The sequence below is a fragment of the Chlamydotis macqueenii genome, chromosome 11, assembly GCF_036417535.1.
Source record: "Chlamydotis macqueenii isolate bChlMac1 chromosome 11, bChlMac1.mat, whole genome shotgun sequence".
NCBI lineage: Eukaryota > Metazoa > Chordata > Aves > Otidiformes > Otididae > Chlamydotis > Chlamydotis macqueenii.
In genome coordinates this window covers 22,821,160-22,843,507 of record NC_141566.1, presented here as the reverse complement: position 1 = coordinate 22,843,507, position 22,348 = coordinate 22,821,160, and the positions used below count along the sequence as shown (strand labels likewise).

General features: G+C 51.8%; 1 protein-coding gene and 1 long non-coding RNA gene across 4 annotated transcripts in view; one reads left to right on the top strand and one right to left on the bottom strand.

The window, feature by feature from the left end:
- The window catches only part of LOC104486635 (V-set and immunoglobulin domain-containing protein 4-like), a 39,966-nt gene that overhangs the window by 12,728 nt on the left and 4,890 nt on the right, over positions 1–22,348 (bottom strand). For 2 of the 3 annotated variants that reach the window (XR_015259711.1, XM_086756470.1), the window contains exons 4-7: positions 22,011–22,076; positions 21,269–21,382; positions 20,784–20,805; positions 19,814–19,960 (exon numbers count right to left, since the gene is read on the bottom strand). Coding sequence is in view for 2 of the 3 variants with exons in the window: in XM_086756470.1 (XP_086612596.1) it covers positions 19,814–19,960; positions 20,784–20,805; positions 21,269–21,382; positions 22,011–22,076 (349 nt within the window). In the remaining variant the exon portion in view is untranslated. Of the gene's footprint in view, positions 1–17,827; positions 19,961–20,783; positions 20,806–21,268; positions 21,383–22,010; positions 22,077–22,348 lie in introns of those variants that run through there. The other variant, XM_086756471.1, reaches the window with a different exon arrangement.
- On the top strand, positions 12,045–16,370 carry LOC147599441 (uncharacterized). The gene is made up of 2 exons (XR_015259712.1): positions 12,045–14,524; positions 14,958–16,370. It is a non-coding gene; the product is annotated as an uncharacterized LOC147599441 (long non-coding RNA).

Sequence of the window (22,348 nt, the reverse complement as noted above, 5' to 3'; positions counted from 1 at the left end):
GCTGCTTGTCCTTCCGCTGCAGTTGTCCAGCAGGACTGCGGCATGCGGCCTGGGAAAATGCCGCTGCCGCTGCTCCAGCGCTCTGTCTTCTGGGCCCGTGAGCAGGCACAGATCTTTATTTGCGTTATTTTTAGACGGACCTTCAAAATAAAATCCAGCCCGCAGACTGAAAAGTCCTCCTTGTCTTTTTCTGACCAGCAGCCCTTTCCCTGGAGAGGCCGTAAGCCCAGGATTGTGAAGAATGTTCCCATGCAGCTCCCGCAGCACCGCCCGCCGCAGAGCCCGGGCAGCCGCCGCCTCTCCCGCCCCGCCTTCGGCAGCAGCGCTCCGGCACGGCGAGGCCGCGGCTCTTCCGGACCGGGAGGACCCCGCTCCCCAGCCCCGGGGCAGCCGCGCCGCTGGCGACGGCGGAGCGGGCGGCCCCGGCCGCGGGGAGCGGAGCGGCAGCGACCCCCGGCGGCGGGAGGGCGGCAGCGCCCGGCCGCGCTGCCCGCGCTGTGCCCCGGGCCCCTGCGTGGGAGCGGGGAGGGCGCAGCCCGGGGCCTGAGCAGCGCCGGGGCTGCCCGGGCCCGAGGGGCGGCGGCGGCGGCCCTCGCGTTCCCCGAGCCGCGGTGACTCCGGCCTCCCGCTCGGCCGCCCAGATAGGGCGATGGCACTGGGCAAGAGGGGATCCCTGCAGGAGCTGGGCTCGCGGGCTGAGCCCCTCGAGAGGATCCGCTCATTTTGGGCTCTTGGCTCCAACGTGCTTGCCTTGGACCCCTGCTCCCCTCAGTGGGTTTTGGCTCTGGTCAGGCCTGGCCACTTCTCCGTGCCCCCAGGCTTGCTGAAGCGCCTGTGCTTTTCCCTCAGGGCTGCCGCTGAGCAGCTCTAACAGCCAGGCCGGGGCTAGAGAGCGGCTGTTGAGGGCCCTGTGCGCTCAACAGCTGCCTTATCCGGATGTGCCATGAGCAGACTGCTTTGGGTGCGGAGAGCGGAGCAGGACGGCGCAGGCACAGTGCTGGAGGGGGCAGAGCAAATTGAGCACGGAGTGGTGGTTTTCAGTGCAAAGCGTGTTCTGCCGCACTTCTTTCCCTAATTTGGCTTTGTAGCTACTAAAAAAGTTGCAAATCCCCAGGTAAAACCTTGATATGACATACAGAAGTCAAGCAGAACAGTTCTTGAAATGTTTGTGCCTGTCTCTGGGCCCTGTTGAATTCTACACCAAGGTTTCCCCTATACACACTGCAAGAGCAGCTTTGTCCTTGCTTGAGAACACCCCATCTGCAAAGCCTACCCATCGGGGTAGAAATTCACCTGCTTAGAAAAATTACCCTGCCTCACAGGGTTACCCTGCCTGCTCCACTTTTAAGCTTTGACACTGACACTTACTCAGCCTTTGGTGGGGAGCCCTGGGAACAGCCGCGACCCTAGCGAGGTGTCCCGTCGCCCTGCAGGCAGCCTGCAGACCGCCCGCCTGGTTGCCCGCTGGCGTTTTACCCTGTGCAGTGGGGCGATGGGTGCTCCGGCGCGAATAGCTTGCTCAGGCAATGTGCTCTGATGGGCAATTTCTTGTCTGTCTCGGTGCCAAGTGTTAAGTTCACTGTCTGGATAAAGCTGCGGCGCTGTTTAAAATACACTTTTTGTGTGCCTTGTTGGATTTGTGCAATATTCCGTAAGCTGCTTTGAAAGGAGACATCAGTTTGTTTATATGTTTGAACTCTTCAGACTGAGGGTTTTCAAAGCTCATTGGTGTTCGCATCCTGAAATAAGATTAAACCATCAGGTTCAATAAAACCTCTTTCCTTTCTTATTTTCCCGTGTGCTTCCCTGAAGGAGTCTGATTCATACCTGACTGCGTAAAGGATGTCAAGCAACTCAGCTGCTCTGGGAAAGGGGGAGAAATTCCCAATTTCTACATGCTGGCATTTCAGCCTGCATCCCTGCTTTAGGCAGAATCACAGGAAGCATTGCAGTGGGAAGAGGTGTGTTGATGGAATTTCACTGGAGTGGAAAATGCCTCAAGAGCTCCATCACGCAAGGGAAGATGTGCTGGAAGTAGATACTGGGTGTTGGAGATATTCCAGTCTGTTTGGTGGGTCTGTCCCAGCTCAGTTGTAGTGTGGGTGCGTATGATTTAATGAATACTCTCTTAAGAGTCTCAGGAGAAGAGAAAGGGCTGCCCAGGTTATGAGGACTGTGATCTTCTTTCAAAATCTAGTTTTACTCTTGGGAAGGGTGAGAAACATTGCAGGCAGTCAAGGCAATGCTTATGAAAAACAAGGCTCCCACTTTTACAAAACTTGTTGGCAATTATGCCAACCCACACAATTTTGTTTGGGCTTTTCTTGTCCCACTGTGGAGAGGTCTGGTGAAGCAGGTGATCCTGCTGTGAGAGCTGGTTTTTGGGGACAACAGCTGTAAAGATCTCCTGTGTCCAAAGAGGAGATGTTTGATGTAGTGGTTACAGGGAGGCCCAGCAGTGTGGTACCTCATGGCCGAGAGACAGATGTATGTTGTATGGCAACACCCCCTTTTGTTCTGTTACAATGGCTTCTGCAGCTGACGAGCCGCTGTGGTCTTGGGGAAGCACTTCATTGCCACAGAGGCTGCTGGCTGATGTAAACCCAACTGTCACTGTTGAGCAACACAGCACGCTAGCTGCGAGCTGGAGCCTAGTGGTCATGTACTTCCCTACGATGATGACTCTGCAAGCAAAGGCAGCAGTGTTGAAATGCCCTCTGCATGCTAAAAGTAGAGTGGGCGATAAACTACACATCTGCCTCCTCCCAGAAGCCCAAAGCGAAGGGTCCAAGAACGGCAAATGCTAGCATCCTGGCGACGCTGCGGTGGCTGCCTGTGGGACTGCAGGACTGATAAACTCACCATTTTGGTATTGTAGGTATTCCTGGCACTGTTGGTCCCGTGTTGTTTCTGCAGTTGTTTCTCAGGCTTAACCGAAGCGCAGAACATCTGCCCAGAGTCAGACAAGGGGCTGGCCAACCCGGCACCCTATCGCTTGGGGTTCGCCAGCAGCAGATGCCAAGGGAAGAATGGAAGGACAGGGCAACTGGTATCTCTCTAGGGCAGCCTCAGACTCCAGTTATCTGTGACTCGGGAGCCTTTCAGAAGCAGTATCTCTGAACTTAAAAGGCCTGATGTGGTTTTTTTTCCCAACTTTCCCAATTGCTTTTGCCATCGATGGCCCCTTGAGCAACAGGAGGGGAGCAGTCTGAAACAACCCCCTTGGAAGGCCATTCGGCAAAGCTGGTTTTTCTGATCCATTCCCATGCAGGAGAGAGCCTGGTATAGTTCAGAGACCGTAGGGGCAGAGCAAGAGTGTGTGAGGTTAACATCAGCTTGCTATGCCACGTAGTAATCAGCAGTGCTTTGTGCCCAGGATGTTAATTTGATAAAATCTCCAGAATCTGGCAGCAGAGAAACTTGGCTAATACATGGTTTCTGAAAGCAATATGCAGAGAAAAGTAATTTAGCGTGGGCAGTAAAAGACAACGATTAGCATCAGAAGCACAATTCCTCTCTGCCTTCATTGTCTGTGAAAAAGTATCAGCACAATCCTGTCTTCTTGACAACTTAACTGCTTGTAAAACTTTCTGATGTTAAAAAAAAAAAAAAAAGTGAATCCCTGGCTGTCTTAAGAGAATCCAGGCCTGGAATACTGGAATCAGGGATAATGTGAATGAAGTAACTGTATTGGCATCAGCAGTGAAAAAAGTGCAGGTCCACATAACAAGATTACTGCAAGAGAAAAGTTAGTCCTTTGAGGGAGTAAATATGGGAAAATATGGCCTTATTTTTCAATGATGTACTGGAATTAAGGAGATAGATGGCTGCAATATGAGCTTATTTTGAGGCAAAACCTCTAGGCAAGGCTGTGATTTTTACTCATCACTTGTCAGCAGAGAACTGGTCTTGACTGAACAGGGATGGCAGACTTAGGGAAAACAGAAGGAAGTCTGGTTTTCCTCTACTCATAAAAATATAGATGTACTAATTAAGATAGATTAAGAATGAACCCAAGCTACCTGAACCCGCTTGACCTCTGCTGGGTGCTATTTTTCTGCTTCTTTAGAATGACAATATTAACACTACTAGTATTTGTTGTATGCTATTATTAATAGCGTGTGCTGTTCAGGATGTCTTTTGGGTCATTCAATGGCTGTGACAGTTAGCGGAGTTTTCTTATCTGTCACTGTCCATCTGAAAAACAGCTCTGAACCTCCTAGTTTGTGTCTTTCTTTTTCTCTCAGTCTCTTTTTTTTTCTTAACCAGAGGTCTAAAATAAAAGTGACAAACACCTAATCAGCCACGAGCAGAAACATCCTCCATTTGCTGCAGTCCAGCCTCTGACTCTCACTGCTGTGCCCCCGCCTGAAAAGAGGGCAGGAAGGGAGGGAGATGTCACTTACAGCAACACTGGAAGGTCCTCGTGGTGTGTTGATTTTTGTCCTTTTTGTGAGCGAGGTAAAGAATGGCAATGGAAACAAGGTGTTCACGCGACTCAGAGCCCCTGTTAGCCAGTGAGGCAGGGTTCAGCTGAGCGTGCGTTTTGCTGAAGGAACTGGCAAGCAGGCAGATGAGCGATGAAGTCCTACATCCACAGGCAGGCTGGTGGTGAGGATGCAATGTCTCTGACCTAGATTGCTGGCTGAAGAGATTTCTCCCCAGTGCCCAGCTGCAGGGGTTAGAGGCCAGGGTTGCGGGAGGATCTCCCCAGTGAGTTCCTCCATCGTGCAGAGATCAGCCTTCAAGGAATAGTTGTCATTTTTTCCTGCATTGTTGTAGGTTTTTTTAGTGCCTAGAGCTAAGCTGTGGCTTCATCAACAGTCTTCTGGAGAGAAGGAGCTGTGACAACACTCACCCCATCTTGCTCCCTAGAGAATCCAGCACCATGAGTGCTTCCAGATGTAAGGCTCAGGGCTGCTCCTGGTCTCCCATTTCCTCCTCCCCTCACTCCGCTATGGTCACTCATGTGGAAGACCCTCTTTGTACTGTTTTTCTCCTGGACCCCTCAGCTTTGCCTAAACAGCACCGGTAATGTTGAGAAATGTCAGAGTCCAGCAACATCTGGACAAATTGCTGAGGGCAGTGTTTAGAGCTGACTGCTGGAGGATTTGTTTCTGGCTTCTTCAGAGCCTGCGGCACCAGCGCCCTGCTGCAGGGCAAGTCAGCAACTGCAGTTCACAGAGACAGCTCAGGAGAAAGTCCAGTAGCAAGTGGCTCTTTGAGATTTAATCTGAAATCTCCCCAAGACCCAAGGATGGAGGAAAATAATTTGGAAATGATACTTAAACAGTTAGCCAATGCAGGAGTAAATAGCATTCTTCACCTGGGAGAAGAACCTGAGGAAGTGTGGTTTGGTATTTTTGAGGTTCATATATTAATAGTTTGTATTTGCATCTCTTCATACGGTGGCTCCAAAACTGATGGCCTCAAGTCTGGATGCTGCTGGATGGCAGAACAGGGTTGACTGAGCAAACTGAAATGACATACAGTCACCGATGACCGGAATCAGGCCTGGCTTGGTAACATATAACTTTAATTCCTTCATCAAGAGAAGTATTTCTTCAAGCTTTGAAGATATTTGTGCAATGAACTGTCCCAAGGAAAAATCTGGCATCCTGTGAAGGTATGCTGACCAACGGACCAAACTCTGCATTCACCTGGCCTTGGCTAAGCTGGTACGGATTAATGCCTGCAGAGCAGCACCGCTGTAGTACCAGCTCCAGTTTGTTTGTGTCCAGTACAAACCTGCTAATCCTTCGTGCCTTACCCAACGGCAGGTAAAAACGATAAGAACTGGAAACTACAATGTGAGAGGACTTGCTGCATGCTAATCAAAAGGTCTGTGCAACCTCTTTTAGCCACTTTTAAAAAGTTGTTTTCCAAGGAAATTTTGTGGTTTGGGGAACAGGGTGCAGAACCCTCTGAGACAGTATTTGTCGGCAGTCCGTAATCCCCCCAGCTTCTCTCCCTCCTTTCTTCCTCTTCCTAGAGCAAGCCGCAGAGCTGCGTGCTGCAAATGTACTGAAAAAAATCGCTTGATTAGGAAATGTTGAGTGCAATTTCAAGGCTATTGCACAGAGTGGGGTAGTGTGGTGACATTTGCAAGCTATGGAGGAAATCCATTTGCTGTGGAACGTGCGCTTTGGACATCAGTACTGGCCTGCAGCGCAAAGCAGGGTGTCCTGGCTGGAGGAAGATGCTTGGTCTCCTGCTGTCCCGGTCAATGAGGCTCAGGTTGGTGGTGGCCTGTTTGCTAGAAAGTCTTCATTGACTGAAGCTCATGCTGACATACATAAATAAACTTTAGGCTAGCGGGTGTGGATGGTGCTGACTTATGTTTCAATAAGAGTGACGGAACACTTTATTTTTCAGCGCTTTTTGTGCCGCGTCCCCACAAAGAATGGAAATAAAGCATCTGCCCTTTTTTCTTTCCATAAACCTTAACCTAGATGTTTTCCCATTTCAAAGTCTTTTGGATACAAGTAGGAGAAAGAGAGAGTGAAAAAGAAAGCCTAGGAAAAAAGATGCAAACGACGTAAACAAACCTACTTCTTTCCTCTGACTAAAACCAAAGTAAAACCAAACCAAAATCACCCAGACCTTTCCATTCCTCTTATACTGTATATTTTAAAACACAGGCAGATGAAAGAGGAACTGGACAGTAACTGTATTCCTCATTTTCTAACTATCCTTTGGGCGCAAGGGCCAGGCTGTGCTTTGAGCAGGAAGGCTGGGCCTCACTGGCGTCTGCGTGGGCGCTGAGGAGCGGCTGGTGAGCGCTCCTGGGGAGCTCAGCGTGCATGGTTACTTGGAGCCATAAGTGTTTTCCCGATCATGGATCTGCAGGAACATAATAAAATATGCGGCTGCAGCCCAAGCGTGCTGATAACGGAAAGCTGCTGGGTGAAGGCAGGCCCCGGTGGCAAGCACCAGAGGATCTCCATGCGGTTTGGCTGCAGAGCCAGGGAGCAGCGGGGAGGCTAGAAGAGGAAAACTGGAGAGGCAAAAACTGGGAAGAAAGGGCAGCAGCTGAGAGCTGGGAGTGAAAAAACTGGTCCTATGAGAAGGATCCCAGTCTCCATCACACTGGTGCTAGCTGATGGCAAACATGTTTGGGATAATGCAGACACAGAGTGACATATTCTTAATAAGTCCTGGCTTTATAAAATATGCTGTACGCCATACTGGCCTAGAGAGGCTGGGAATATCACTCTGAAATGCCTGCCTTTGCTTGAATCGGTTTGGCTTCTGCATTGCTCGTTATGCCGCTGGCTCGAGCACAGGCAGCTGGTCGGCTGTTCCCAGCGCTGCGCTGATGCGTCTTGCTCCCAGCCAGGTGAGATGGAAACAGCACCGAGAGAGGATGGGGCGCGTGCCTCGGAGCACCTAGTATGGCGGGCAGTCTGGGAGAGCACGGGAGGTGAGAAACAGCGGAACTTGCTTTGGTTGCAACTCTAAACAAAACACTGGTGTCTGCTGTTCTGCACGAGGGCTGTGGCTGGGCTGTGTCGAGCTGCTCCGGAGACGGGGCTCAGCTGATGCGGGTGGTGTGCGGAGGGACTGGCAGCGGCAGAAGCAGAGAATCAGCGGTGGTGCTTTGTCAGGCGCCGTGACTGGGAAAGCGAAGCCCTGTCTGCCCGTGTGAGTGCCGGGGAGCAGAGGAACACAGGCACTGCTGCCCACATCTGCATGTTCAAAAGGGAGATGAGCCCTGTGGGGACCCTTCTGAGCAAAACCGCCTGCGCAGGCTGCAGAGCCCTGCTTCCCTGCTCCTTGTGCAACCAGAGGGGCAAGAGATCCCTCTCGGCAGAGCAGGGGAATGAGCCCGTTCCCCGAGCCAAAGCCTTTCTGGTGGTCCCTGCCTCCCCAGCCCTCCCCGTGGCTCCTCCGCAGCCGGGCGTGCGGGGCTGGGTGGCTGCGAGGTGGCCGGACTTGGGGCGGCCGCTGGCACACCTTCCCTGGTGACCTGCCCTGTGCTGCCTTCAGCTTGGGCGTGAGGAGGGCGGCCGCCAGCGGCGTGGGGCCCGGGCCTGCTGAGGTGACATGGCTGCACAGGGCGAAGGCGCGAGGTGCTTGCCCTCCCCCAGCTGCCTCTTGCCCCGCTCGCGAGCTTTGCACCCCGGCAGCAGGATGGGGAGAGTGGCTTTCACAACCTGGACGTGTTGTCACTCACATCCAGACATTTCCTGTTATCTAACCTCAGCCTTATCTTCCCCATTCGCAGCTTCCTCTCGAAGGAGGAGCGGCCCCTTCAAAAACGAGCTGTGTGCCTGGGCTGTGCCCCCATTGCGCTCCTCCAGCGTGGCCCCCGGTGCCGGCCCCACGCTGCCGGCCCTGCCCACCTCAGGCCAGGCTGGCTCAGCACGGTAGGTGCCATCTCCCTGTCCTGCTTGGCGGAAGGGGTGGCTGGGGACGGGGGAGGATCGGTCCCTCAGGAGTGACCTCATGTTTCTCCTCTGAGAGGTCCCAGAGGACCACAGGGGTTGGGGCACCGAAACTCATGGGGTGTTGGTGTTCCTGGCAACGCAGAAAGCTGTCCTCCAGCCCCGCGTTACACCTTGAGGTTTGGGGGACCGAAGCTGGCTCGGGTTTGGAGTGCCTCCCCTTGGTGCTGGGAGCACGTCTGCCTGAGCCAGAAGAGCTTTTTGGCATCTTTCAAGGGAAAAGTGGTGTGGGCACGGTGCGCTTTGGTAGGGGTAGGATAGGGGATGCGAGCGCCGCCCGCTCCAGCCAGGGACCGTGATTCATTAGTGAGGGTGAATTACAATTAATAGCGATAGCGATGTGTACGTAGCCCTCCTTGGTACCAGGGTGCTCGTGCACGTGCTCCCCCAGCTCACACACACGCACATGCTGCAGATGAGTGCTGGCACTGGGGAGATTTTGGTCTAAATTAGTCATAGATGAGACAGCACACAAAGAGCAGGGGAAGTTGCAGGATGGAGGAGGGCTTTACCAGGGAGAGACGGTGTCCCAGCCGGGCACAAGCAGGCTCTTCAGCTCCTTTTCTTGCTGTCCTGGAGGCTTCAGGACGGTGGACACCCTCTTCCCTCCCTTTGGGCGCTGGAGGTGCGAGCAGTCTTTGGTGCAGAGTCCAGTGTGCTGGGATTGGGGCTGAAGGCTCAGGTGGGTGCGGCGGCTGTGGGAGGGCATGCAGCTGGTGGCTGCCAGGCAATGGGGGCGTTTATTGGGCCCTTCCTGGGTGCTTTTGGGTGAGCCATGAGGCACTGGTTGCAGCGTTTCTGGTTCCCGGCCTCGTGAGCCATTCCTGCAGCTGTGGCTGAAACCCACAACCTCCTCGCTCCTCCTTGCCAGCTGGTGGATCAGCACCTTGCGCATGTGACGGGCTCTGTGCCCCCAGCCATGGGGCAGCCGGGACAGCAGCCGGCACTGTGCCTTTCTGTCCAGTATGGCCAGCTCAGGCCTGGAGTCTGGATCTGGCTTTGGAATGTCCCCATCATCAGTGGCGTCTGCAGCCAGAGCGGGTCTACCTGCTCCCGGCGGTTTGCTCGGTGGGTTGGCCAGTCCTCCGGGCCCTTCTGTGGGGCAGATTTTTGTTGCGAATGGCTGCCTGCCAGGAGAGGATGGAGTGCTCCTGGGGACTCCGGGAAAATCTGGGGTCTGAACCCCCGTGTCAGGAGGATGAGGGCTCTGCGAGCGCCAGCTGTGTGCCTCTGGAGACTGCGCAAAACAAGGGCACCCGCATATTGGCATTTCCTCATGGGGCAGAAGGGAGGGCAGCGTTCGGTGGCTCCCAGGAGGGGTGTGCAGTCGCGTGGGCGAGCGGTCAGTGGTACTGGTGGAGCCCGCCAGCGAGGCTGAGGCGCCAGCAGCGGGAGGGTGTGGGGAGGTTCGAGGTATGAGGTATGAAACCGTGTGTTTTCTTGTTAGAAGTGGGGCATATTTCTCTGCAAGGGAGAGTGCTGAATGACGTTTTTCACTTTCTGGAGCAGATTTGAAGAGGAAGTTGGGACTCGTAGGACAAGATGGAGTAGAATTTTATTGTGAAGCAGGGCTAGGCAGAGGGGACGTCCAACTTGAGCTGAGCAAGGAGGGGTTGCTTTTAGTCTTACGACAAAAGTAAGGAAAAAAAACAGGCTACACAGAGCTGCAGGGTTTTGGGGTGATAGGGTAGCATGGGTGGCGGTGGTGGGAACGTGGCTGATTTTATGCTTCCCGCAGTTGTTTGGGGACAATCCTCACTGAAGCACTTTGGGCTGTCTCTCACCTAGGTCCTTTCCAAAGCTGGGACAACTGCCGTACTTGCCGGATCACAGTTTCCAGGAACTTTCCTGAGGACGAGGCAGCTGCTCACCATACCATCCAGTAAACTGCAGCCCAAAGACAGCTGGAAGACCGGGGTGAGGTGGCAAGGGACCTGCCAGTCGCTCTAGAGCCAGCGGGAGAGGGCATCCCCTCCTGGTTTTAATGAGAGCAGGGACGAGGGTGTCACAAAAGCTGTGATAGTGCCCTGCAGTGCTATTGCCCTGCTCATGCTGGGGAAGAAGTGATTTGTATACCACTGAGAAGGCTCCCTCGTTGGCAGCACTAGCATCCTTAGCCTGCAGTTGCTCCGGGCAGCACAGCAGGCAGCCACGGAGCCGCTTTGGCACCTGCCAGCTAAGAAGCAGGAGTTACTAATTAACTGGCAGCACCATTTTGCCTCTTGCTCTGTTTTTGAATTGTTCATGTCTCATCCAAGTCAGCAGATGTGCTACAGAGAACTATGTTTGGGTATACGGCCCGGCTTGCCCACGATGAAGCAAGCCCTTCGGGCTGCGGCTCCGGGCTTTCCTGCAGCCTGCCTGATAGATGAGATTGCCCTTACTGAGCCAAATATTCCAACGTTGGTCAGGCAAAGCTCCCAGCAGTGTCGGCTGCAGGGCTGGGAGCACAGGAAGATCCTGTGTGGAGCAGGATGGCATCCAGTTTGGCTTTGCTACAGTGAAGGCTTCCAGCTCCTAGGAGAAGCGTGCCCCAAGGTTACTGATGGCCGGGGGTTCAGCAGACCCCGGTGCCCACTGTGGGGATTCTTGCTTTGTCTGGGCTGTGATTCCAGTTCAAATCCAGCATAACGATTGCGTGTCTTGAAATGGCCGCAGCCTGCACCTTGGGGCACTGCTACTCAGCGTGTGACGACTCCGCAGCCACGCTTTCATGTGTGCTGTTAGTAGGTTTAGAGTCAGGTCTGTCCAATAATCTTACTTTTCATTTATTTTCATCACCAGTTGTGGAGCAGTCTGACAGCCCTGTAAAAATACCTGAGAGATGACATGCAGCTTGGGGGGGAAGCCGAAGCTTTTTGTCACTTGGATAAGGGAGACTGAAGAATGTAGGAGGAACAGCTCTTTCTGTTTTCCCCTCAGAGTATGCAGTTGATTGCTCAGTCTGTCTTACGACACTGAGCTTTTACTTGGAAATACCCGCTTCAGTTTGAAAGCAGAAACTCTGACAATGACCAATCCATTCAGATCAGATACTATCATTACCGGGCGAGGTAGCAAGCTCCATTCCCATCTGCTGATAGAATTATCTCCACCCTGTACCCTCCTCTTATCTGTTGCTGACAGCAACATTTCAAGTAGCTGTTTTTCCCCTCAGAAAGCCACAATGAGGGATTTTAAGCTGCAATTGCAGAAGCAGTGCTGTCTTGTTTTTTTTCTGGTTTTTTCCTCTCCCTCTCAAGGCCAGATCTTCCACTGTTAGCAATCAGTGCTGAGGTCGAGGGAGGTCTGGTCAGGGATACCTGCTGAAGAGCCTGCTTGGTCGTTCTTTGTGCAGCCTCCCCTTCACACTTTGATATGGCTGAGAGTGCTTTTGGGGATGACAGGTTCTTTTTTTACCCCTATGCTCTCATTAGTGTGAGGTGTCTAACTCTCACAGAAAATTGTTTTCAGGCAGAGAGCACGCATCCCTGCTTTATTAACATCAGCAACGCTAACCATTCAGAGCTTGTTAACTTTTACTTTTCATGGTACAGCAGAGTTTGATGTGGAAGAAGAGTCATTTGACCAATTGCACTGACAGACGTGAGACAAGGACCCAGGCGTCTTTGACTGGTCTGTTGCTAAAACCCACAGATCAGAGTATTTTGGGTTAAGAAATGTTAACCCAGAGCCTTGGCTCCATTAAAACATTTGCACAAAGGTAACAAAATACAGGGAAGGCCTGGGACCCCAAAGACAGCTTGGTGCCCCTCTCCCACGGCTGGTGCCTGACCGCTTTGTACTGCAGAGAGTATCACTACTGTGGTGCAAGAGCTTGAGAGACAACAGAAATCAGTTCTAATTGTGCTTAAACCAGTATGTCTTTTGCTAGCCTGATCTTAAATCAACTTATTAACACTGTTTTCTCATGCCCATGAAATACACATGCTGCTTTTATCCATTGCAACATACTTTTATCTGTCAGGGCTGAAATTCGTCCTGAGTTAGAAGCCAGAACAAAGAACCGCTTGCTATCTACATCTCACCAAAAGCCTAACGTGGAGGGCAGGGGGAATGTGAGAATTGCAAAGCCTTTGTAGTAACCCAGTCTAGAAACTGATTTTATCTTTACAGCTGTAGCTGACCCATTCTGTTAAATCTTATTTCCCTCTCTGCTGGTTTTGGAGCACGTATAAGGAATATGTATTTGACATTACCTTTTTTTATTTTGTGCTTTAGCATTAAAAAAACCCTTGCCCTTTCCAGGTATGTTTCTGTGTGTGTAGTATTAGATTGGATCCGATGATCATCTGTATAAAATAGAGTCCCAGAAGTTAGAGACAGAAAAGGGTTAATAAATTGCCTACTGGAGGATGCTGATAATATACTTCAGGTGCATTCTACTTTTGTGTCTTAATGGTCTACCTTCCAAAATATAATTAACATATCCATTTTAGTTTTTCATTTTGATACTAAAAATAGTGCAGCTGCTTTCTCAGAAACTGATGCTGCTGTTCCCGTGAAATTAAAATTGGGACTGGGAAGGAAGCTAAAAGCACCGTGCTTAAAACTCAGCTGTGTCTGGGCCTGGCCTGCAGAGAATATGAATGCGATTAAAACAGTGTTGTGCAGAATGGGTGTGGTTTAGGAGCCACGATGAATTTTTCTGGGAGAGTTGCACAGTATCAGAATTTCAAATCTGTTTTTAGACTCAGATTCTGAAGGGTCAATTCTGAAGGACACAGAGCACAGTAATACTTAGCAGTATCTTCTCTTGCGTATGTTTTGTTATTTAATTTTCTTTTAAGTGCATTTCTGCATTTGATACACACTCTTGTTAATAGAATAGGGGAGCCAGTGGCATTTTTTTGGTCTTCGTGCAAAGGAATGGGGGGTGGGGATGCGTTTGCCCTTAAAGGCTGGATTATGTCAGCGTATTGGGGCAGAAAGCTCCATTTACTGCTGGAGAGGCTTTTTCTGCGTGCTGGAAATGAAGCAGAAGGGGCTTAGTCTGAAAACGAGAAAGTTTCACTTCATTCCTGAAGTTCATTGTTTCCCTTCATGGCAGTTTGGCTTTCATTTAGCATCACGATCCTTACAGCAGTTCTGCCTAACGGTGCAGCTTCCCGCGGGCAGGCAGGGGACAGGGACTGGGGCTTGCTGGGATAAGAGGATGCTGTGGCCGCTTTTTGTTGCAAAAGTGAATGCATGGCGCTGGACTTGAAGCCAGTGCTGGCAGCTGACCTTGCCTCAACCAAGACAAGGATTCATGTATCTAGAATAAGGCACTTAGATGAAGTACCTTATGATACAAGCACACAGGCGTGTGTGACTGCTCGAATGCAAAATTACCGCGGGGACCCAAATAGAAGGAATTAAATGTGAGAAGCCGGAACAACATCTTTAAATTTAGGAGGTTAAAGATGAAAGTGGTGAAAAGTCTGTTCGATTATCATGCCCTTATCTCTGCCCAATGCGAAATTGCTCCCCCGCGATACGTTCTCTGGGTCTTTGTCTAGACTTTCTGTATCTAGAGAGACATTGGTCTTCATGATGTTGTGCCCAAACGGCATGTCTGAGTGTTTGCGCGGACATTTTGTCAATACTTCAAGCCACCAGTGTAGCTGTACAGCTAAGGCAGAAGGTTAGTCTGGAGCTCTCAGCGTCATTTTCAGCTCCACAGAGCTTCAGCCTTTGGATTAATAGAGTGGATATTTTCCTCAGCAGAAGGCAGTGCCTCCGTGTGTGGTTCTCTCTCACCCAAAGAAAAGTGTTGGAGGGGGGAATACAGGTGGGATAATGATGGTTTTTGCTAACTGGAAAAAGCCTTTGAAGTTAACAAAGTTCCTCTCCATTTGCCCAGGATGGCAGCCCAGGGAAGACCTCTGCGACACCCACCGAGAGCTGTGGTGCAGCACTGCGTGTATTTGACAAGCTGAGTCCGACACTCAGTGTGCAGAGTGTCAGTTTGTCAAATACCCCAAGTGAGGCATCTGCTGAGCAACGCGGCGGCACACCAAGGGACCGGCTCCTTCCTCCGGCTCAGGTGGGAGCCTTCCTGCCTGTGCTCTGCTCCTCTCCAGAGACCCAGCGAGGTATCGAACAACCCGTCCATACTGAACGCTTGAGTCGGCTCCCGTGCTGTCAGGTTTCCCTCCCACCCCAATTGCACAAGCGCCTATCGGGGTGCTCCTCCTAACGGCAAGTCTGCACAGAGTGGTGCTGGTACAGTTCCTCTGCATTGTGAAGGCAGAGGATTAGGCGCCGGCTCCTTATTCTTTGCAGCCGTTCTCTTCCACAGCATTAACTAGCCAGTTGTTAACAAATACTCCTGCTCAGTTAACAAGGATGCTGGCAACTATAATCATAACATTATGGGTAAGGGTAGCGTTATCTGTAATACAGAATCTTTCCTTTTTTTTTCATTTGAAGTTGGAATACAAACTAATGAGGCTGCTGATTAACTTCCCTCTATCCCATTAGCCACCAGTGAAAAATACATGTTTGCTCAATCTGTTTTTAAATTAGGCCACAGAGTCCATTGCTTCTCCTTGAAGCCTTGCTGTTTGGAGAAGACTCCTTGTTTTCAGATGGTTATTCCTAGTCAACACTTGCAGCAAGGTTGCCTATTGCTTTTCTTGCACTTGCACTTCTGCTATTTAGTTAAAGTAATTCCCTCTAATAACTGACTTGTAGCGTATCGGATCTACACTTGAGCTATCTCAGGCTGGGGGGAATGACAGAGGGGGAGCGCCCAGCCCAGTTTCACAAATTAAACTCTCTGAAAGCATTTAACACTGAAAACTCAGAAACTAAGAAAAAAAAAAAACCAAACCCTACTGGCTTGTTTTAGGACAGTACCAGCAGAAAATTTTGTAATATTTTAGAATATTGATAAACTTTAATATTAAGCTTTTGGGCTTTTTATTGCAACTACTTCTTGCTAAATATTTTGAAGAAGTTGGAGTTTGTACAAAACTGGGACCAATGAATGCATATCACTGCCTAAGCAAATTCTGTTCTGCTTTTCAAACAGCGCCTATCAGTAGAGGTTACTGTGCGCTGCCGGACAAACACGGTCCTGCTCCTTGTGACTCACGCTCCCGTGGTCTCTCTCAAGCACCTACTCATGACTCACAGACATCACCCTGCTCTTTATCACTGAGGTCAGCTTCAAAAGAGAACAAAGTCTGTTATTTCAGGGTTTGTTTTGTCCCCAGTGGATCCTTAATGCAGCAGGCAGCTGTGTCAGCCCCAGCCCTTTCTGCCATCGCAGGCCTCAAGGTTTCAACAGACCTGAACTCTTCTGTGCCACAGCTAGCCAAGTGTTCACTTATGCTCTTCATTGTTCTCTCATGCATTTCCAGTTTTTACTTTTAGTAGTTTGCCCTTCTGCTTTTTAAATAATAGGCCCCAGCCCTCAGTTCCCTCTAGATGTCTGAGGGGAAGGGAAAGAAAGTTAACCCTTTCCTCTCTTACAAAAACAAATATCAAATTCTGGCAGGACGCATTTCTCTGAGACTTCCCCTCCCTTCTCCCTGCTGAGAACGGCAGGTTCAGAAGGGCCCTGAAGACCAGGGCAAACCCAACAAGTGTAAAAGCCAACAGGTCCTCTCTGTTGTACATGTACTTCAGTCACTCTGAAGCAAGGGGAACTGCAAGTCTCAAGACATTGTGCTGGCCACTAGAAATAGCGCATTTTTTAGAGGCAGTGTAGTTCAGGGCGGAAGCTGAGGTTTCCTTTCTGTGCTGGAGCAGAGCTGGCGCTCAGCAGTTGAGTCATGTCACTGGGTGAGTGACCAGTGCAAGGAAAGGAGAAGTTCTCGTTTGACAGTGCTCCAACACAGCAAAGCCCTCTGTGACTTTCAGAAGAAAAATGTTCTGTTTCCAACAGGTTTTACTACCAAACTTGCCAAAAATACAAATAAAACAATAATCACATGCTTGTTGCATGGAGAGAAGCAAGAACCTCGGCAGTGGAGAGAGGCTTTTTGTGTTTCCACTGTTCTGCTGCTTATGACCAGAGCTATTTTGCTGCCCAAACTAGAGGCAGTGACAACACGAGGTACATCTCATCTGCTACCCCTGTCCTAACTGCTGTTGCCTTCTTCCTCTGCAGCTTCTCCCAGGTCTTCTGAGGAAGCTGCCCAGACCTCCTCAGAGCATATCAGTGCTGGGAGGAATCAAAAGTTTTTCAACAATGAGGGAACTTGGAACTGGGAGCTTATAAGGGCAGGAAATATTGCATAAAACATTAGGCTAAATGAAAATAAATGAGAATGGCACTTGGGGCGGGGGGAAAGGATCGTGCCATGTCCTATGGTTTTGGGCCTGGATCTGCTGAGGTGAGGATGGGGAAGCGGAGAGGTTTTCAGTTCCCTTCCCGCATAGCATCGACCGTGCACCACACACTTCTGCCCTGCGTGAGGATGGCTGCAGCGCCCCATTCCCCTCATTTCTGTTGTTCTGCACCACCCTGAGGCCGCTGCCACCAGCGGCTGCTGCTCCAGCCTGGTGTCTCCAAGGCCAGCTTCTGCGAGCGCGTGTGCTGGCTACAGCAAACACACCGCTGTGAGGGGTGGATTGCCTCACATCAGCCGCAAAGCACAGGAGATCCTCACACGCTTTTCCAATGGTCCCTGTGCTTCTCACCCTTGGTCAGGGCACAGCTCCCCTCTTCTCCAGCTGGGACGGGGAGCTGGCCAGGTCTGTGAGCTCCGGCTGGTGCTTGGGGTGGGCCTGGCACTGCCATGACTTCCCCAAGGCCCTGCTCGCTGCTGCCTGCAGCCTGGTGCTGCAGCAAACCATCCCTGCGTGTCCATTGCTGGGTTTGTGAAACCTCTGTAGCCCGGGCAGGGGCCTTTTCTCTCTGATCTTGCCTGATAATCACCTAAGGTCCTGAAGAAGTGGAGTCATTTTAATTCAGAGCACTAAAAGTAAAAGTGAAGCTTTTTTCCCCCGGGCTCAGGCCACAGAAAGCTACCTGAGCCTGGTATTGGGCTGCTGACCTGGGACAGGAAAATCCATGGCAGCGGAAACAAAAGCCACGTGGGTCCCAGTCAGTGCCAAGGAGCAGGGCTTGCACCACCCAGCGCTCATCTGCTTCCCTGTGCTCCCCGGCTGCGCTGGCTCATTTAATAAAAGCCATAACTCTTCCTACAAAGGTGCTTTGCTACAGCCAGGGGGGCAGCCCCCTGCTCCACCTGCCAAGCCCCCAGGACAGGGCCGCTGCCCGAGGGTCCAGCAGGCAGGGAGGGCAGGGGACCCCCACAGCACCCCAGCACAGTCAGATACAAATCATTGAGGGTGAGGAAGCAAACCAGGCTGTTGAGTAACGGAGGGTATTTGCAGGAAACGCGCTTCAGCTGAAGGCAGAACAGCTAAGCACATAGCCCTGCTGCTTTTGTAAAAAGAAACTTTTATTCTTTTCTGGTTTTGCCAGAGATCCAGGAATACCCTGGTGTGGGTTTAAGCAGCAGTGATGGACCGCACGCCCCACAGCAAAGCCTGCCCCCCATTAGCACTGGGCTCCCAGTCGGGGAGCTCCTGGTCAGGACTGCACAAAGCACACGATGGTTCCTGAGCTACACGGCCATGCTTTGCATTTCCAAGGTCCTAATTCATCTCAAGCAGGAGGGCTAGCTTGTACTGTCTGTAACACAAAAACCCATCGCTTTCATTAACCTCAGCCATTGCCCAGCTTGGCCATGGAGCTATTTTCCACTTGGAAGAGAATATTTGATTTGGGTCTCTGAGAGTCAATATATAGGGAGGTGCAGAACATTTTTTTTTTTTAATATCTGCTTTTTAGAGCAAACCAATGTGTTGAGCAATGGCAAGAAATTAAAGGAAAGGATTTTTAACTCCCAAGCTAAATCACAGGCAAGTTTAATCCTGTTCAGATGACCTCTCTGCTCAGGCTCTTGAGCATACTTTAACCTTCCACTGGCAGTGAAGGAAGACTCAGTATTAAGCATCCTCTGAGTCCTTCTAACTTCCGACAGCAATTCATAGCGTAACACTTTGCACCCTGCTGTGAGTGATGCATTCCTAAACCAACTAGAACTAGCTGAAGCATCTGGAAGAAAGGTGCCAATGGCAAACCTTCAGCCCTAAATGTGCCCAGCTGAAGCACTGATGCTTCTAACCAGCTCACTGAAATGAGTTTTTCCATTGACTCCAGGCCTCAGCCTCTATGGGCTGACTTGATGCCCGCCTCCTGTCTTCTCCTCTTTAAAAGGGAAACCCAACTCAAACTTCCAAGTCAAACCATGGCCATGACTGTACCCCTACCTGTTCTGCAGAATTAAACCAGAAGACTGAGAAAAAGTATAAATTTGCAAGCAACAGAGAAATGACGGTGCTGGATGGTGAAATACCAGAATTCATATGCAACAAAATCCTTTGAAGGCTTTTGTATTTGCCCTGGGAAAGAAAATACATTGTGCTAATCAAGCACTTTTTGAGACATTTTACAAACAGGAGCACTCACAGCATCCCCGTAACATAGGTCAGCATCACCATCTCTGTTGTAACAAGACAGATTGACTCGTGTCCCACAGAGGGAATCAGTGTCAGTCTGCTGTGTCCAGGGAGGTCCCGTGCTCAATCACTATTCCAAAATGCCTATTTTACTAAGCCTCAGGCCCCCACACTGTAAAAATAAAATGGTAGCATTTCCTTCAACACCAATTCTGCTTTTCCAGGAGAAAACCAGAGGGTGGCAGTTCGGAGGCTCACATCCACAGGGCCACTCCCTCTTCCTCTAAGCAGTGAGCTCCAGCCTGACAGCAAAAATGACATTTCTGGGGCATCAACACGCCCCCGCAGTCCCTTCACCATGCTCTAAGAAAAAAGACTAAAGGACAAGCAGGAGGTACAGCCAGCATCCGCTGAGCTGTAAAAGCCAGCAGACGACCATTTCCAGCACAATCCCTGGCTCCTTGCAGCCCGGGATGTCCTGACAGGGGAACATGCACTTGAGAGTGCAGCGTGCGTAGCAGCATTGCACCCAGCTACACTGTGACCTGCAGACATTTGTGTTTCCACTCCTTCAGATCCTCTCTTCCTTCATCTAGTCCTTCAGGCTGCTCAGAAATTAATTGCTTTATAAAAGTAGGTAGATAACCACTTGCCTGAGGCTTTCTGCACAGGCAGGGCCTCATTTGCCAAAGCCCAAGAAGGTTATGCAGTTCCCCTGGGTTAGAGAAAGCAGGGAGACTGGTATCAGAGCAGAAGGCAGACAGGAAGAAGAGTTTCCTTTGGTAAAGTTTACCATTTAGTATCTGCAGCCTTGCACAGCTGCACATGTGGAAAAGCTGGTACTCTACTAAATTATTTCTGTTTAATATTCTGATTCCATTACATGTACAAAGTTCTCATACTCAGGATTTTTCCTGACGCCATGGGCACTGTCTTTCATGGTGAAACTGTCATTGGATGTTTCAGTCTTACAGTTTGTCTCCCTGTGTAGGCACTTGACAAGGACTTCCACATCAGTCTCCAGTCTCGTGTCATCTGCAGTGCTATGGCTGAAACAACAGAGAGACATTACTGAGAAGGACAACTACATCAGAAGCCATTTGATTTACATTTTAGTCAAAGACAAGATCTACCACATAATCTGTGGAACTGCAAAATTTATATTAATCTAGTGAGGGCCTGGGAGGCTCTGAAAGACACTAGAAAATATCATTAAAATAATTACACACACAAAAAGCAGCAATAAACTGTTAACATTGGTATCATAAACTCTCATGACATTATCACATTATACTCAAAAGCCTTTAAAAAGTAACTACCAGTAATAATTAGGAAGCTACAGGTGTAAGGCTACAGATGGCCGAGATGTGTCGCTGAATAGGAAAGTAGCACAAAAAGATTAAAGGCTAAGATTAGGATAAGGCAGAAGATACATTTGTATGATTGTAAGTAAATAGGAATTGCACAAAATAATACTTAGATAAGCACTTGGATGTGTTTCTTAAAGAGAAGGGCAGGTATAGAAGGAATTTATCTCTAGGGAAGGGCTGAGAATTCCTGGCCTTTGTGAAATAACGCTGGGAATTTACTACAGAGAACAGCTTTCCCATGGCATCTGTAAGGCAGAGTGAAGGACCCGGGATATCTTTCTCTCATTCTAACATATCAAAGCACGGACTCTTGTGCCCCCTGCACTAAAACCTTGACGTCCTCATCCTGCTGTCTAAACGGGCTGTCAAGGTTTTCAGGTCTCCCCCCTGCAACTCAAAGAAATCTTTGGCTTTTCACTGGGCATAGAGGCTTTTTGGAAACAGACATCAGTGCAATGCCCTCAAAGTCTCCTTAACGTCCCCAGTGAAAAATTGTACTCACAAAGCAACTTCATAGAGAGGTTCTGGAAAAAAAAAAAAAAAAGAAGAATCAAAGATGTGCATCAATGTATTTGTGATTAATGTGCCACAGAAAAAAAACAAACCCAGCTGCTCCCAGGTATTCCCACCTTCAGGAATAACCCTCCTGCCCTGCCTCTCCCTAGATGGCACCAGCCGGGGCCGAGGAATGGGGACGGGGAAGATGGATGGGGAGGACGGGGTTGGGGGGATGATGAGGACGTCGAGGACGAGGATGGAGCCGTGGCGAGAGCCGCTCAGCCCGCCCGTGCCCTCGGACCGGGGCTGCCCCCACCGCCCGGCCCGTGCCCGCCGCCGCTCACCCGCCTTGTCCCGTCCCGCCCGTCCCCTCGGACCGGGGCTGCCCCCGCCGCCCGGCCCGTCCCCTCGGACCGGGGCTGCCCCCGCCGCCCGGCCCGTCCCGCCCGTCCCCCCGGACCGGGGCTGCCCCCGCCGCCCGCCGCTCACCCGCCTTGTTCCGCCGCCGGCGCAGCAGCGCGGCCAGGAGCCCCGCGAGCGCGGCACCGCCCGGCGCGGCCGCCAGAGCGTAGAGCAGCGGGGGCGGCACGGCCCCCGGGGCGCCTGCGGGCGGAGAGGAGCGCGCTGGGACACCGGCCGGGGGGGGCGCTCAGCCCAGCCCAGCCCCGCCCCGCCCCGCCCCGCCCCGCCCGGACCCCGGCCCCCGCACCCAGCCCCACCCAGCCCCACCCAGCCCAGCCCGGACCCCGGCCCCCGCACCCAGTCCCGCCCAGCCCGGCCCGGCCGCCGCACCCAGTCCCGCCCAGCCCAGCTCGGCCCGGCCCCCGCACCCAGCCCCACCTAGCCCAGCCCGGCCCAACCCGGCCCCCGCACCCAGCCCCACCTTGCCCAGCCCCTGCACGCAGCCCGGCCCAGCCGCCGGCAGAGCGCCTTGGGTCGCCATTTTGAAGGGCTTTAAACTGAACGAAACTTGCAAGGGCCGCCGAACCCCAGCCAAACCGCGAAGGCTGGGGCTGAGCTCGGCCCTTTCAGGCAGGCGCACGAAGGAAGCCTCAGGCAATAAACGCCCGCCGGCCTGCGGGTGGGGGCCGGGGGGCAGCTGCTGCCTAGAGAAAACCCGGTGTCCCGCGGGCCAAGGCTCTGCTCCCTGCAGCAGCCAGGCTCGGGGCTCGGTGCACAGCCGGCCCTTGCCAGCACAAACCTGTGTTTTCCGGCACCAGACTCCGCTCACCTGTGGCAGCGGGAGACCCCTCCGAAACGGCGTCGCTCCCGGGGACCAGCGTGGCTGCGGGCGCATCTGCCAAAGCGGAAGGGAGAAAGCATCGTAACCCTTCCCGGAGCTGCCCCGCGTGTCGGGAGAGCTGGGTTTGCTCGGCCAAGGGCAATGGTCTCGGCTCGCCGTGAGCCCCTCTGGCAGCCCAGCGCTGGGGGCTCGCCAGCACAGCTCTCCTGGCCCGGGAGTAACCGCTGCCCTGAAGCTGCTGCTACGTTTTGCCCAGCACGCTGCACTGACTCTTGCAGGCTAACACGTCTGGGGTGGGGGGGGGGGGCTAGAAAAAAAAACGCCCA